We start from the raw sequence: 15463 nt of genomic DNA, 5'->3' as shown, positions 1-15463 counted from the left end.
AGAAGATGTGACAGGCTGTTGAGAAATTGATGGGTTTATTTACTTAGAGAAACATTGCATTTCAGAGAGCAAGAGAAGGAAAACACAAAATTTGGGGTTTATGTTATAATGCCTGATATTCTGGAAATGTTAGAATACATGAGCAAGAGCAACATTTCTCCAACTTCTGCTTATGTAATCTCCAAGCAGTTTGTTTTGTTTTGCTTTTTTTGCATCTTTCAGTAGATTCTTCAGATTTTACCTGAGGAAACAAAAATGATCAGAGTATAAAATTAATACTTTTGCAATCGCATTCTGTAATGTCTTATATGGCAACAGTACACAATATTTATATTTAATCAGTACATAAAAATGATAAATGAAATTGCATAGTTGTTCAGAAATTACATGGAAATTTCTGGAGAACAAAAATCTGAAAAAGAAAAGGTGCAGCTACCAATGCTGAAACAGTTTCCATGAATAGTCATCTTGTCTCTGATATGTCAGTCCTGATTCTGTAGGGTCTACTGGTTGCTTTTCAAATACGAGATTTGGAGCTAAAATTTCTAACTCAGCCTGGACCACCAGAGTCTGAGGATTTATACCAATTCTTTGGCATGTGGTAATCTTTGCTCCCTTTCTATCCTGTGTAACTGCTCCCTGAGTTATAAATGATCCATCTCTTTTTCCTGTAGACAAAGCCCCTTTATCATCCTCTTCCCTCATTAAAGTCTTGTCTGCAGTGCAGCTACCAAATGCTTTTTCTTTCAGAGGTGGTCTGGCCAGTATGTTTTAATTAAACTCTCAGCATGTCCTCTCAGCTTGTTTTTAACTTGGAAATAATTTCAGAAGAGCTCCTTGTGTGCCCCCCGAAAGTCTCATTTTTCTCCAGTTATGTTAATCATCCCACCAAGAGATAATACCTGTGCCTGTGGGCTTTGGGCTGCAGATCCCTTGGCCTTTCATTGCTACAATGTTGCCACTAAGAAGTTTAACTGCTGTTTCCACTCACAGTGGGATACATTAGGGGATAAAAGAGTAGAGAAGTGCAATGTGCTGCAGATCATCTTCTGGAAAGGCTGTTCTTTGTACTGTTGTAAAGATTTTTAAACAACATTTATGCCACTGTTTTGGAAAGCCAAAAGCTTTTTCAGTGCTCTTGGCTTAGATGTCTAGACAAGTTTCCTTCTATCCACCAATAACAAACATGTCATAGTGTGGATCTCACTATAGATATTCATGTATCACACAACTGAGGTGATTTTTGGAGATTCCTGGTGGACGAACACAATCAAATATGGATCTACACTGGCTGCAAAGGCTAGCAGTGTGTTATTGCAATCAGCAGTGTAAATGGTGGAAATTTACTGTCGATATCCATTGAGAAATGGCTTGTGTCCTCCCTTTAGAATCATGCTGTCTGAATTTGGAAATAGCTGATCTAAAAATGCAGTGTAATATCACACTGATCAATTTTGCAAAATTTACCCATGAGGGGTGAGATGGTGCGAATTTTAAAGAAAGGAAAAAAAAAAAAACATTTTCCAGGATGATGTAATTTAAATAAATGTAGACAGTGTGCTAGGGAGAGAAGACCATTCTGCAGCACAAACGGCTGATAACAATTTAGATGGAAATTTGGGAGAGAAAGTTGAAATGAGTTCATTATGCTCCTCAAGGAGCTCTCAAGTTTGTGTCATACTACATTACTTCTAGTCAATGCAGTGCAGGGCTAAGGAACTGTTACATTCTGACATAGGGTAGAGTAGTGGAAGAATGTTACCACTCCAAGTGAGTTTTATCTTTCAAATCTGCACCTTTTTCATTAACTAGAAATATTCTATTTATGCCACAGCACAGAAGCAAAATTGTAAAGACAGGAACCACTGTCATTCTCATTTCTTGCATTGTTACCTAGGCCAATTTTTTAATCAGTTTGTTGTAGTAGCCTGAGTGACAAAAGGTATTTAAACTCTGAATTCAGGAATCCAGTAAAAAATCACCTTCCTTTTGGGTCATACAGTGCAGACATCAAAATGTATATGTAGATCAAAGAATTTAGGAGATGAGGTGCATTGATGGTTTTTGTAAAAGACTGTTGATAGGTGTACATATATATATGTTCTTATTACCCATTTTAACTCATGTTTTTTCCTGTTTTCCAAAGCAAAATTTCCATAGCAAATATTAAATATTTGCTAAATTATTAATAAACCACTTGAATCCTGTTAGTAATAATAAATTTGAGGGTTGGCTAGAAACTTCCATTGCAGTTCAGCAAGGGGTTTAATGTGCCCAAAACTTACTTTGTGCTTGCTACATGTTTCTGCTTAATCCAGTATGATGTGCTACTTTAAATTAGCATCTTATATGTTTTCAAAATCTTAAATTGAGACTTAAATCTATGAATGAAAATCCCTATTTTCAAGTCAAAATAGCTTACTTTGTTTCTGTTATTAAACTGTTTTTATTTCTAATGCAAGTTTTACTTCTGCTTCTGCACATTCCAAGGGAGGTGGGGAGGTGAGTGAGAGACTGTGTGGTGCATAGGTGCCACCTGTACTTAAACCAAGATAGTCCTTTTAGAAAAAGAAGAATTGTAGTGCTTGTGGGCAGTATTTTTTCACAAGAAATAACTTTCCTAGTACAAAATTACAGCCTTAATAAATGTGTTTTTCTTGATAATTTTGAGGAGAGAGACTTTAATCTGGGATAAAATCACTATTGCTTCTATTATTTTAATATAGGTCAAGCAGTAACTTCTGATTGTGACTACATGCTCTCAGAAATGATACACAAATAATTTTGAAGCATCATGTCTAGGTGAACATTTTTGTGAATATTTTTTAACTCAAATGATTGTATCATTAACTGCAGCAAAAGCTGGAGATGAACAAAAGACCTCCATCTGGGACTTCATCTACATCTAAAAGCACATCACCAACACTCACACCTTCTCCATCACCTTCCCCATCTCCTAAGGTTCAAAATGCAGAGTCTTCTGTCTCTTCTTCCCACAGACATGCCAAGAGCAATGGCTCCAGCAGTGGTACTATTACAGAGGATGGTGAGTAGCTCACTGCAATTACAGATTAATTCATCAACAATACTACGTGTTTAAAGCCACAACTATACTGGACTAGTGTGCATCTGCATGAGAGTGAGGTCTCCCTTCTTTCTAGAATATATTTTGGTGTTTCTTACAGTGAGATTGGCATTCCTGCACAAACTGCCTTTTTCTCTCCCAAAGCCTGTGTTTCTTTCCATTTACAAAGAGACTGGTATCACCTCAAAGCTAGCATAGAATATGTAGGGTGGCCACATTTTCCCCCCTTCATGGCTTAAGTCCTCTTTTTCACCCTTTGCTGAGGGTACAAAATGCCTTTCTTCACACTAGATTTTTTTTTATTAGTAAATGCAGGGAAGCCCATCACTACAGATAACATTTTTCATCCATAGCAAGTCATAACTATATGAAGTTAAGAGCTGTAGTGCATTAATCTTTCTGAATCGTAAAAATAACCTTATTACAACCTCTTTTTAACTTAAAGTCCTAAGAAAGAATGATGATGTTATTATTTTTCTTTCCAGTAAGATTAGTATCTTTTAAATTAGGCTTTTACGTCTAGATTACAACTTTTTAAAAGTAATTTTACTGCATTGGAAGCAGGGTATCAATAACTTTGTTTTGTCTTCTAAATATTGCAAAAAAAGTGAAGAAAATAACATGAGTTAGAACCTTTTACATGAGGAATGGAGGCACTTTGCACTATTTTTGTTTTTTCTGAAATTGGCTCTATTGATTTTGGTTTATTTTTACTTATGCCAGCTTTGTCCATTAACACTAATTCCATTTGACGCTGAAGACAGGTGATACTTGACCTTCTTTCTGTCCTCTTCTTATGGCTTAGCTGTAACATGTTCTAGTGACTGCTGGAGCAAATCCTTTCATGTTTAGTGCCATTTTATAATGAGATCTTGATAATACAAGTTTTGCTGATTTAGAGATGCATACAATTAAGAGAGCTCACTGTTGGATAATGAAGCGAATTCCCCAAGCCATCAGCTGCTCTCATCTCACTCAGTGAAGCTCGGTTTTGTGGCCATGCACTAATGCCAGGATACTGTGAGTTCCCTTGTAGCAGAGGTTGTTTGTCAGAAACCTGAGTAGCTCTGGGTTCATTATGTTTGTAAGCTTTTGTAGTTAAGTGCTCCTTTAATTCCAGGGCTTCTCTTATTGATGTTTGATTCAGCAGCAGCAGCACAAGTGCTGATATGCCAAGCAGTAATCAGAAGAATAAGTACAGAAGGTCTGCAGTGTTAACTTTTCTTTCAAGTGAACTTAAACGAGTAAGAAAATTGATTTACATTGACTGTTACTGTGAAGGAACAGTAGGCAGTAGCATTTAGAGGTGTTTTTTGTTTCTTTTTAGGCAACCATTTGATGGATCATCAACAACTTGGCCCTATTCTGCGAGCCAGTGATGTAGAGAATTATGAAAGACGAAACCATGTGAGAGTAAAAGAAGGCTCTGAAAACTTGGAAAAAGGTAATCTTACCTTACTACTATAGAATAGTATGAAAGGAGGTGCTAAATAGGAGTAATATGGCAAAAGCAGTAAGAGCTCCAAGAACCTTTGCTTGCTCCTGGCATTGAGGTAAGGAGACAAGTGTAGAGCAAATAGAGTGGTAAAGCACAGGACAAACATGTTAATAAGAGTTGGAAAACTGAGAGGTTTCAGGTTTTGTTCAGTCTTAGAGTAATAGTACAGGAGCTGGAAGAGGGGTAGAGGAAGAAGAAGCATGAAGGGCCTACACCTGAAAGCATCCTCTGTGTGTGAAAGGTGTTTGATGTTATAGTTGTTTATGGCAACAAGACTGAGCTCAGATACCCTAAAAGCTTCTTTCCATATCATGGCCTACAGTTCTAATCATACCAGCATGATGAAAAATGAGTTGGGATAACTAACAACCTATAAGAAAAAAATTTTAATAATATACTTAAGGGTCATCTAATGAGAATTCTCTTTTCTTTCTCTAAGATGATATTTTTCATCAAGCAATAAGGATATACATTTTTAAAACTGATTGTGTTTTCCCATGGTTTAATGTCAGGGTACTAAAGCTTTAGTCTGAGACCATGTCAATTACTGCAAATCATGTTAGGCATAGCAAGTTAGTTGAATTTTAAGTTAAAAAAAACCACAAAACAAAACCCTAGCAGAATTTTTCTCTTCAGTTGTCTGTGGACTCTCCTATGTAAAGAAGTCTTCCAAAATAGTACACAGAAGTGTGTTTATGTCAAGGTACTTGATGTCTTTTGAGAAGCTTAGAATATGAGATTTGCTTTCATGTTTCCAGTGATGATGAAAGAAAAAGGAAAGTCAAAAGACAAAGAAGTGAAATAGATGAAAACAAAGTATATTTGATAAGGGATTAGTGGTGTCTTTAAAATGCAAGTGAGTTTATATGCAGAATATTAAATATAGTCTTGTTTCATAATGTAATTAATGTTCTTCATTTTGACTCTGACTGCTTAAGTTTAACTGACCCCTTAGGTACTTAAGGGGGAGAAACAGTTAGTTACTCATGACAGCAAAGTAATAAAAAGAAAACTTTAGCTGAGAGATGTAATGTGTAATTAAGAGAGGTAATGTCAGGTTATTCTGAAAGTGCACTTACACTTTTTAGTTAATCACATTTTAAATGTGTGGGAAGAGTCACTGTCAGGTCCTGCAACATTTAATTTCCTTAGGCTTTTAGAGCAAAGACAGCCTTGGAAGATGAGCTTGTAAAACTTAAATTCTGTCCAGTTTTCATCTTAGCTGGACTTCAGCTGTCTGTGTTCAGGATGCCTGGATGTTGGGCACGTAAGGAGAAGAGGGTTTAAAAGACTTGTGCTGTATCAGTGTTTTGAATGAACAGGTGTGTGGTTGCTTGCTCTACACTTTGCCTTCCTGGATGATGACATAGAAATATGCCTTTCAGTTCCTTGCCTGCTTGAGGAGTTCTGCTGTGTAACCTGCACAATCTGGATCAGCCATCTGGGGCCAAGCACCCACATTTTAGGCATTGAAGTGCCTTAGTTGCCCTTACTGGTTTGGTTTTGTGAGATCCTTTTAATGAGGTAGAAAGGGCAATACAATGATGTTTGTCCTAGCAAGGTAAGACTAGATGGAATTACATATATGTAAGTAGGTGAGAACAGAATAAGCCAATGTTTCAATTTCTGATGGAGAATAAATGGGGTTGGTTATTTCCTTACCATAAATGACTATGGGAAATATAGGCTTTAATATATATTTTCAGTTTATAATGCTGAATCATTACAATATTTTCTAATCTATAGGGTTGACTTTTTTTTTTTGTTCTGTTGTTACAGATGAGCTGACTGGCATCCTTAAAAAATTGTCACTTGAGAAATATCAGCCTATATTTGAGGAACAGGAGGTAGGTCTTTTCTAGAAGATTTTTTTACTGTTTTAATGAGAGTAGGGTATAAGACATGGCATCAGATTTTTGATCCAGAATCAAGTTCTACAACCATTCCTGGTTACAGACAGAACCTTGAAACATGGACCAAGTGGTGTTTGTGGCATTCTCCAGACTAATGCAGTTAGCAGAGCTTTTTACACTTAACCTACAGCCTTTCTATACCTAGGGGTTTTTCTCTCTCTTGTTACACTCTGCTTTTTCTATATATGTCTCTATCCAATGTGGCTAAACAGCTCATAGGACATACTGTATCATCCCTGGAATCACAGCTGGAACTTCATTTTCAGAAGGAGAACAGCAGGGTGTGAGTCACTGAGATATCTGCTTTATCTTCTTTATCCTCTATGCATAAGCAATAGGAGAATTAAATTGGGGAGCGTAGGCATCGTAATAGATGAGAGCTGTGACATTGACTTGCTGAAAGATGCAATGACAGGAAATGTTGCTGAAAATAAGTGAAATTAATTAATTACAATGTCAAAGCAGGATCAGATGTGAGCGAATACTGTGTGTTTATTTGGTCAAAGAAAAGGATAGTGAATGGACATGCACTAAGTTGACATTGCTACAAAGTTCAAAATTCAGCACAAGCCCAGACAACTTAGCTGCATCACAATAGATTGGGTTATTATTGTTCCTCTGCATGGTAGGCAAGGGAGCATTGTGTAGAAATTAATATACTTAGTGTGGGAAGGTTCAGTCAATATGAAAAGTTTCAGATGTTTGTTCTTATCACAACCTTAGGGATGTGTTGTTATAATAAAAACTGTTACATGAACAAAACTTAGGTTTTTCTCAGGAAAAGTAAACACAATATTCTGAAGTTCCAGAAATACTTAGGGGGAAAGGATGAAGAAAAGAGAGAAGCCTTAGGTTTATTCAAGTAGCTGCTACTGTAGGCAGAGGAATTTCTGTGGAGACTATATATTCTGTATTAATAGAACTTGATGGGAAAAAGCCTAAAAATCCATTAATATTTTAGATGTACTATTATTATTAGTTGAATGATTAACAGCAGATTAGAAGCCTTACAACAGAGTGGTAAAGTGTGTACCATTTGGTGCTGGTAATTAATTAAAAATTATTTTTGCACAATATTTACATTAAATCTATGCAATTAAAAAAACCCAACAAACCACTTTTAACCACTAATAGTGAATCTTCACATAGGTATATTTGTCTTACCTTTTTTCTTTTATTTCTTTTTTTTTTTTTAATATGCAGGTGGATATGGAAGCTTTCCTCACACTTACTGATGGTGATCTGAAAGAGTTGGGTATTAAAACAGATGGATCAAGGCAGCAAATTTTGGCAGCTATTTCTGAATTGAATGCAGGAAAGGTACATTTTAAAGTACTGTACTTAGTAAATTATTCAAAGTTTTTTATAAAATTAATACAACATACATTTTGAAATTCAGTTACAGATGTTAGTTAGAAAAGCTAAAATAATTTTTTCCAAACATAGTATTTCATGCATTTGACTAGTAAAAAGTCTTCCTTTGTGGCACTTCCCATTCTCTTTCAATAACTCTTTCCTAGTCCAGTGAACAAGCTACTTGTAAACATGAGCAGTTTTGCAGTTTCTGAATATTAATTTCAGCAGTGCTAAAAAGAATCATCTGGCTGCAATAGTGCAGCTAGAGAATGCAGTATAAGAGGAAGGGTGTCCTTTGGTTAACATAAAAGGTTTTGATTCCTCTGTGATTGTGTGAATAGTTTTTCTCTCATTTCTTACACTTTTATTGCCTTTGAATTTTATGTCAACATTAACTAATTTGCTAAGAATGGTGTACAGTAAACAGTGCTCTTGCCAGAGGGATTTTATACTGGAACATGTCTTTGATTAGGCTTGCTGATGCTTCTTGGCAGCTTTCTTAGATTTGAGGTCCATTCCCTCTCTGATAGTGGAAGTTCAGACAAACAAAACACAAAGACAATTTCCCTAAATCAACAGTAGTGATGAGACTAAAAATTAGGGGAGGTAGATGATGTTCCGTACTAAGATATGCCATAAAGATAGGAGGAAAATAATGGAAATGTTTCTGTTGTTGTCTGATAGTTTCAGGAAAAGATTACTACAAGGTTTTCTATATATGTCTGTAAGGTAAGGATCTGTTACTATTTTTGATAGTATACTGAACACAGACACACATATTTACACATTTGTTGTATACTTTAATAAGTTCATTTTTTTAAATGGAAATTTAAGAATATTTTATTTTATTGTTCTTTTATAGGGTCGAGAGAGACAGATTTTACAAGAAACTATACACAACTTCCACTCTTCCTTTGAGAGTAGTGTTAGTAACACACGGCCGCCAGGTCACTCCCAATGTAAGTAGCACCTGAAATTAATTTAAAAATGTATTGCAGGTTGAATCACAGAATCACTGTATCAGTTAGGTTGGAAAACACCTCTGAGATCATACAGTCCAACCTATGACCGACCAAACACCACCATGCCAACCAGACCATGGTGCTGAATGCCACGTCCAGTCTTTTCTTAAACACCTCCAGGGATGGTGACTCCATCATCTCCCTGGGCAGCTCCTTCCAATGTCTAATCACTCATTCAGTGAAAGAAATCTTCCTAATGTCCAAATGTGTGGATATTTTATTAAGTAGTGGCTGGAAGACAGAATGTGACAAACAAGCCAGTTAGCTGCTTTCCTGGCTAATGATGTGTGTCTCTTGCTGAGACTGTAGAGAAGGTTTCAATATAAAAAGTAGAGGCATTTGTAAGATGTTTATACACCCTTCATTACTATCTGAAACAAGGATAAGATTTTTATTGTGCATTACTAAACACAGAAAATGGATGTAAGTATAGCAAACCAGAGTATACAGTATACTGTCTATAGTGTCTGTATGTGTATATTTAGCATCAGTGGGAGGTGTTCCTGTATGATAAATAATTTACTTTTGCATACTCTTTATAGGAGATACTTTAGTATGATTAGGTAGAAGAAATATATTCAAGATTTACAATTTAGCATAATGGTTTAGGCAGCTATGTTAATTATATATTTATGTATGTATGTAGTTAGTTATTTTGCATAGGTGCTATTTTTATATGATTATCTATAGTTGGTTTATTTGGAACGCATGTATTCCAAGCACTAGTGTTTTCTGCTAACCAGCTATCCAAGCTGGAGAAACTGCCTTTTAAAATGTATTGTCTGTAACCAAAACATACAGGAAGGTGTTGCTGACCTGTAATAATTGAATACATTTCCTACTCTCAGATATAAAAACTGCAAATCTCTGTCTGCCAGCCACCTGAAACAAAGGCAGATACTCATCTATTACTCCAGATTAAAGCATAGGGCATAACCTATTCCCACATGTACTTCTGTGTCCATGTTTCAGTAGAAACAACGAAAGTCATTGAATAGCCTTGAGAAGTTCACCACGTTAAAAGCGCTTCTTCTTGCATTGTTTGTTTTGCTGCTTTCATCTACGCACAATATAATTTCATTTGTTATGGGGCTATGCTAAAGAATTCGGGTATTGTATGCTTTAGGAAACCTTAATAGTGAGCTAGTCTCAGTTGTTCCAATCTCAGTCAGCTGCATTTCACTAGATATGTGAAAGCAGGTGCTAACTGTTGACCTACTAATGTCTTGGGGCAAACTGGGAATTGCTGGGGTAGTTAGTGAATGTGGGCTACTTCCAGTATTCTGTGTAGTCTGCTTGGCTGAAAGCCACTATCAGGTGTCCCTGTATGTATTGTGCACCTTTCATTCTCAGCATAGTCAGCATGTGTGGGAACTTCTGGATGTTGGTAACATCCCAGAGCTGAAGAGCCTCTTCTGTAGGTATTACTAGGTGAGCAGAAGCTGTTTGGGATTTGATTACATGGTGCATAGAAGTGGAATGACTCAAGAACCAAAGAGGCATAGAGGTGTAATGTATCTCCAAGCAACTTGCTGACCTTAAGTGTCTTGAAGACATCAAAGGACAAGAATGGTGGCTCCGAGCTGGAGAGAACATCCTTTTGTAAGAATGGAGGCAACAGTTGCTTTTGACAAGAGGCTGCAAGAAGGCTGCCATCAGAGATCTGGCTTTCGGGTTTTTGTATATGAGAGCTCCATGATGCAGATTTGGCTGTGAAACAGAAACAGAAGCACTAACAGAGAAGAGGAAGAGAACATGTAGCTAAAAGAAGTTTCTGCACCAGGTAAGCTGCTTTTTATTGTAAAAAGTAGCAGTGGAATCCTTATGCAGTCTCTGGAACTTGAAGTTCTTTCCAGGAATGTGTAATATTTTAGAGCATAAGAGCAGCTGTACCAAGGCAGATCCAAGGTCTGAACACAATACAATTGTGTTCAACTTTTTCATCCAGTCTCATCCGATACTGATTTGAAGAGCCGCTTGCTTTCATTTGCTGTGAACTTCCCATGTCCTGACTTCTTTTGCTTCATCGTACTGGATCAGAAGATACAGCGAGCAGTTGTTTCCTCTTCACTGCCTCCATGCCACTGATGACTTCACAGATCACTGTGACATCCTTCTTCATTCATGATTTCTTTGAGGGGAAGGCTTATAGGCTGCTTTGTCATTCCCTATACCATAGGTTTTTTAACCTCTTTTCCTTTTCTGCTATTGTCTTTTCAGACTTGGGAGATACCAGCCTAGCATACAGTATTCAATATGTAGACATATTATGGATTTACATGACAGACTGATGTTTGTTTTTCAGTTGTGTTCTCTGCTTTCCATGCTCTTGCCCTTTTCTAGTTATTTCTGGTACTTTGCTGTGTTGGCTATAATTGAAGACTGAATTGGTATTAATTCAAATTACCTCTTAAAACCCAGCTGATCTACTGAGTTTGAGCTCACAGCCTATAATTTTATATAAACACACATGTATCATCTTTTCCATTTGCCTTACTTCATATTACTTCCTTTTTATCTTCACCAAATCTTGTTGCTATCTTATTGTTTAGGCACAAATGTCATATGAAGTCTTTTTGCCAGTCTTCTGTTTACCTTTCTTTTTATTTACGTGCATAAGTTAGGAAGGTTTTCCTCTTCACTCTAGATGCCCTATCAAAATCATATATTGAATATAGTGTTCATATGCTGAATATCCTTATACAGATGCCTATGAAATACTAGTGGTGAATCTCTCTACTGTGGAAAAAATCACTGTTTACTGCAAATTTCCGTCTTCTGCCTCCCTAACAGATTATTTATCCACACAAGAAATTTTATTTTTACCCTGTGGGTTCCTTGTTATCTTAAGGGTTAACCTTGGACCTTGTGAAATGCCTTGTCAAAATCCAAGCATCAAATGGACCTCTTTTATCTACAAGACTGTTGGCACCTTCCAGGAGTTCTAGTAGGTTGGTGAGGCAAGAGTTCAAAAATCCCTTCTTGATTGTTTCCAACAAAATTTCAGATTGTTACAGTTTTTACTAATTTGGTTGGTATTACTGTCCAACTCACTGGCCTCTGTTTCTCTACATTTCCTGTTGAACCATTAAAAAGATTTACATCACTGTTATCACATTTCAGTTATGTGACAATTTGAACAACAACCTCTGTTCTGTTCACAGCAGTTCAGCTGCTTAATCCTTCTGCTTCTCTAGGACATCTGCCTTAGAAATTTACTATTACTTAATTTGTCTATTTGTTTCATATTCTTTTTTTCCTAGTACTTTAGGTTAAGCTGTCTTGGACTCCCACATAAATGTTTGTGAAATGGAATCCTTCCACCCCATACCAGGGACACTAGGTTAGGCTGTGTGAATTCCTTGCTCCAGTCCTTGCCTGACCTGTGTAAGGCAGAGGAGTGTACATGATTCAGAGGTTACTGGACCCTCAAGCCATTCAATTTGGAAGCACCATGAATTCTGAATAGGCAAACAGTACTTGCATGGAGAATGTTGCCTCCATCTCTTTTTTATGGAAATTAGTTGGTCATTTTTAGAAAATTCTGATAAAATTATTTATTCCTAGAGTGAACATTTTAGCAGGTTTTGACACTGGTGGTTTGACTACTATTATATCCTGGGAAATTGACAATGCACCCTGTCCATGTAAGAGAAACTACTAGGAAGATAACTGCTTCTTTATAGCCCAGTGAATGTGTCCAGCAAACACTGAATTACTGTGCTGCTTTGCCATTTAGAGCAGATAACCAGCCCATGGAGGCCTGAGGCTCTGAGGAACAAAATGTCTGGATCCTTTGTCTGTATTCCAACTTCAGTGAAACAGCAACTGGCAACATGAAGTCCAGCTTTCTGAGAGAATGGAATTTAAAAAATAATATTATCGCAGGAAAAGTTTGTTTGTGGTTTCAGGTGACCTTACAGGATTCTGGTAAAAAAGAAAATTGGACTGTCTGAATGCCTAGTTGCCAGGACTAATTGTTTAGTTTATTTTGGGGGGGCTGTGTTAAGATTCATGCTCCCATTAACTGAGTGCAATCAAGAGGTTGAACAGATCTGGCAGTGGTCGGCAGGTTAATTGAAACAAATGACACCAAAGAAGACAAAGTTGCATTTCAACACAAACTTGCCAAATCAGAAATGAAAAGCTGAATAAAGGTCTTGTGAATTCTTATGAAAAAAAAAAATGTGGGGGGGGTGGGGGGAAGCAACTGAAATAATTTCCTCCAGAAGAGTAGATGTAAAATCCTGTGTGCTAGTTATTGTAGTTGTAATAAATGTGTAAGGAAGTGTTACATGTTAAATCCTCTGATAAAAAATGGAAACATTTCATGGAAGTTCCTTTGCCCATTTATGGCTTGCAACAGAATTTGCCATTTCTACAAAAATTACATGAAAAATGCAAGAGAGCATTCAAGGTTTGTACTCAGAAGGACACAATCTTTTTCTGCTAGGATATTTCTTAAACTCATTATGAAAAATCCCATTAAGATTGTTTGGAGGTAAAGCTAACTACCAGTTAACTTCGTTTGCTTTCTAATGCCAAGTTTATTGAAATGTTTGAAAGAAAAAGATCAGCCTTGTCACTTGGTACAGGCATCTAGCTGCTCTCCCCAATCTAAATAACACTTCTGATGGGTGGGAAGAAAAGAGAAAATCTCAACATCTGGTAGCAGCAATGAACAAAAGCTGGAGATAGATTTCAAAACAAGAAACTGAATATTCTCCAGGCAAAAGTTTAAATTAAGAGTAGCTATACCTATGATGAAAAAAGACTATGATGCCATGCAGTCTATAGTTAGTAGAAATTCTGGTCGGTCCTGCAGTTTCTTTTTACATATTATAGTATGTTATATATATTGATACATATGTATCTGCAGATACAGAATTGTTTATGTATTTACTTCTAATTTTTGGATTCAGACTCAAAAATATCACATGAAAATTATCCAGAGGAGGGAGTTAGAAATTAAAGAGAGTGAAGTAAAAATAGGAGCAAAATCAATACAGACTTGCATATACAAATCATACAGGATTCAGATAATTGCTTACTGGAAAGGTGCACATCGAGAAAAGAGAGATACTCAAAACTTTGGCAGTAGATAATCTTTTCACACGAGTTTCACTTTTTATACCTTCTCCTTAAAGGAGATAGCTTAAGATGAGTGAAACAAATTACAGGATCAAACTGTTAGATACTGGTATAACATGTACGTTGGGAAATGTGGGCCTGTTTCCAGTAGTTGTGGAATTACTCTCTTGTTTACAGTTGTGAGTCTTGATGATTACAGTTTTTCAGACTTTTTTTCTTTCTTACAGCTCCTGGCTGCTCTTTAAAACCACAAGAAGCTGTTTCTTCTAAAAGGTAGCTACTGGAACAAAAGTGGTTTTTATTTTTTATGGTGAAGTTTGGCATCTGACTAAGCAAATCCATACAAATGAAAATTTGAACAGTTAGTCCTGACTACACTGACGTAGGATTTTCTGCAGTAGCATGCTTAAAATACAAGACCCACAGAAAGGCAAAGAAAGTAATGAGATTGCCTCTGTAGTTCAGCCTAAGTGTTGAATTGTTCAAGGCATCAGTGGTCTGAATTTAAGAAGAGCAAAGTCAGAAGAGCAGGAAGCATGGGTGAACGTGCAGGAAGATGGAGGTTTCATTCCACTCTTGCCCACAGATGAAGAACCCACAGGAGACCAACATGGGCACAGTCAAGAGCAACAAAAGCATGGAAGAAGGCAAGAAGGAAAGCGCAAACTGTGACCCCTTCTACATGGGGAAATGCATAAGCTGAATATGCCTCTCTTGATTGGATACAGATAAAGTAGTCTATGTTAAAAATGTAATGATTCCATGAGAAGAAATATAAAGGAGAAGTAATGCTGCATTCTTCAATAACCAAAATATACTTTATCTATTCAATATTAAGAGGTTAGAACAAGAGTAAAAGTAAAAACAAAATACCTATTTGTAAAAACAGCACTTTATTTGAGCGAATGCATAATCTGTCACCAATATTTAAACAGAAAGAATGTTAAAATATTTTATATTGCTGACTTTTTTTTTTTAAATAAAACCATTTACATTATATTGGCTGGGTTTTTTTTGAATAGTAAACACTAGCATATCCTTAAAAATACATTTTTATAACTTGATTTTGTAGCAATTTTGAAGTGAAATTTACAGTAATTACAGTAATTACATATTCTGCTTAGTAAATATCATTTTTGTTAAGCATTTAAAATGCAAATCATCAGGAATTAAAATACAATTCATCAGAAGCCTCTGACACTATATTTATCTTTCTGAAGACTCAAGTACTGCAGGTAAGGACAAGAAGATCTTGGAGCTCCAATTACCTGAGTGCTCTCAGTATATAACTGTACATTTTACCTTTCTCCATGCTCCTCACTGTACTGACAGCTCATGGCTGCCTTTTCTACCTTTGAGAGGAAGAGAGTTTGAGACAGAGTCCTGTGCAGTGTGTCTGTGTGTCAGGGCTGGCACAGGCAGCTCTTTAAACTCCGCTGCAGGCAGTGGAGGTCTGGTGGGTACCGTCACCAGGGCCTCAAAACCCAGCATCTCACTG

General features: G+C 36.6%; 1 protein-coding gene across 10 annotated transcripts in view; it reads left to right on the top strand.

Annotated features, from left to right (window-relative positions):
- The window catches only part of ANKS6 (ankyrin repeat and sterile alpha motif domain containing 6), a 40474-nt gene extending 25512 nt beyond the window's left edge, over window positions 1–14962 (top strand). For 2 of the 10 annotated variants that reach the window (XM_039711074.1, XM_039711078.1), the window contains exons 12-17: window positions 2857–3046; window positions 4413–4529; window positions 6363–6430; window positions 7700–7816; window positions 8715–8811; window positions 10428–14962. In XM_039711074.1, coding sequence (XP_039567008.1) covers window positions 2857–3046; window positions 4413–4529; window positions 6363–6430; window positions 7700–7816; window positions 8715–8811; window positions 10428–10480 — 642 coding nt within the window. In that variant the 3' untranslated portion in view covers window positions 10481–14962. Of the gene's footprint in view, window positions 1–2856; window positions 3047–4235; window positions 4330–4412; window positions 4530–6362; window positions 6433–7699; window positions 7817–8714; window positions 8812–10227 lie in introns of those variants that run through there. The other 8 variants (XR_005627627.1, XR_005627628.1, XM_039711075.1 and 5 more) reach the window with 8 other exon arrangements.
- The last annotated feature ends 501 nt before the right edge of the window (window positions 14963–15463 follow it).

Source organism: Passer montanus, unplaced genomic scaffold, assembly GCF_014805655.1.
Source record: "Passer montanus isolate IOZ18808 unplaced genomic scaffold, ASM1480565v1 scaffold24, whole genome shotgun sequence".
Lineage (NCBI taxonomy): Eukaryota > Metazoa > Chordata > Aves > Passeriformes > Passeridae > Passer > Passer montanus.
This window is presented reverse-complemented; position numbering and strand designations above follow the sequence as displayed.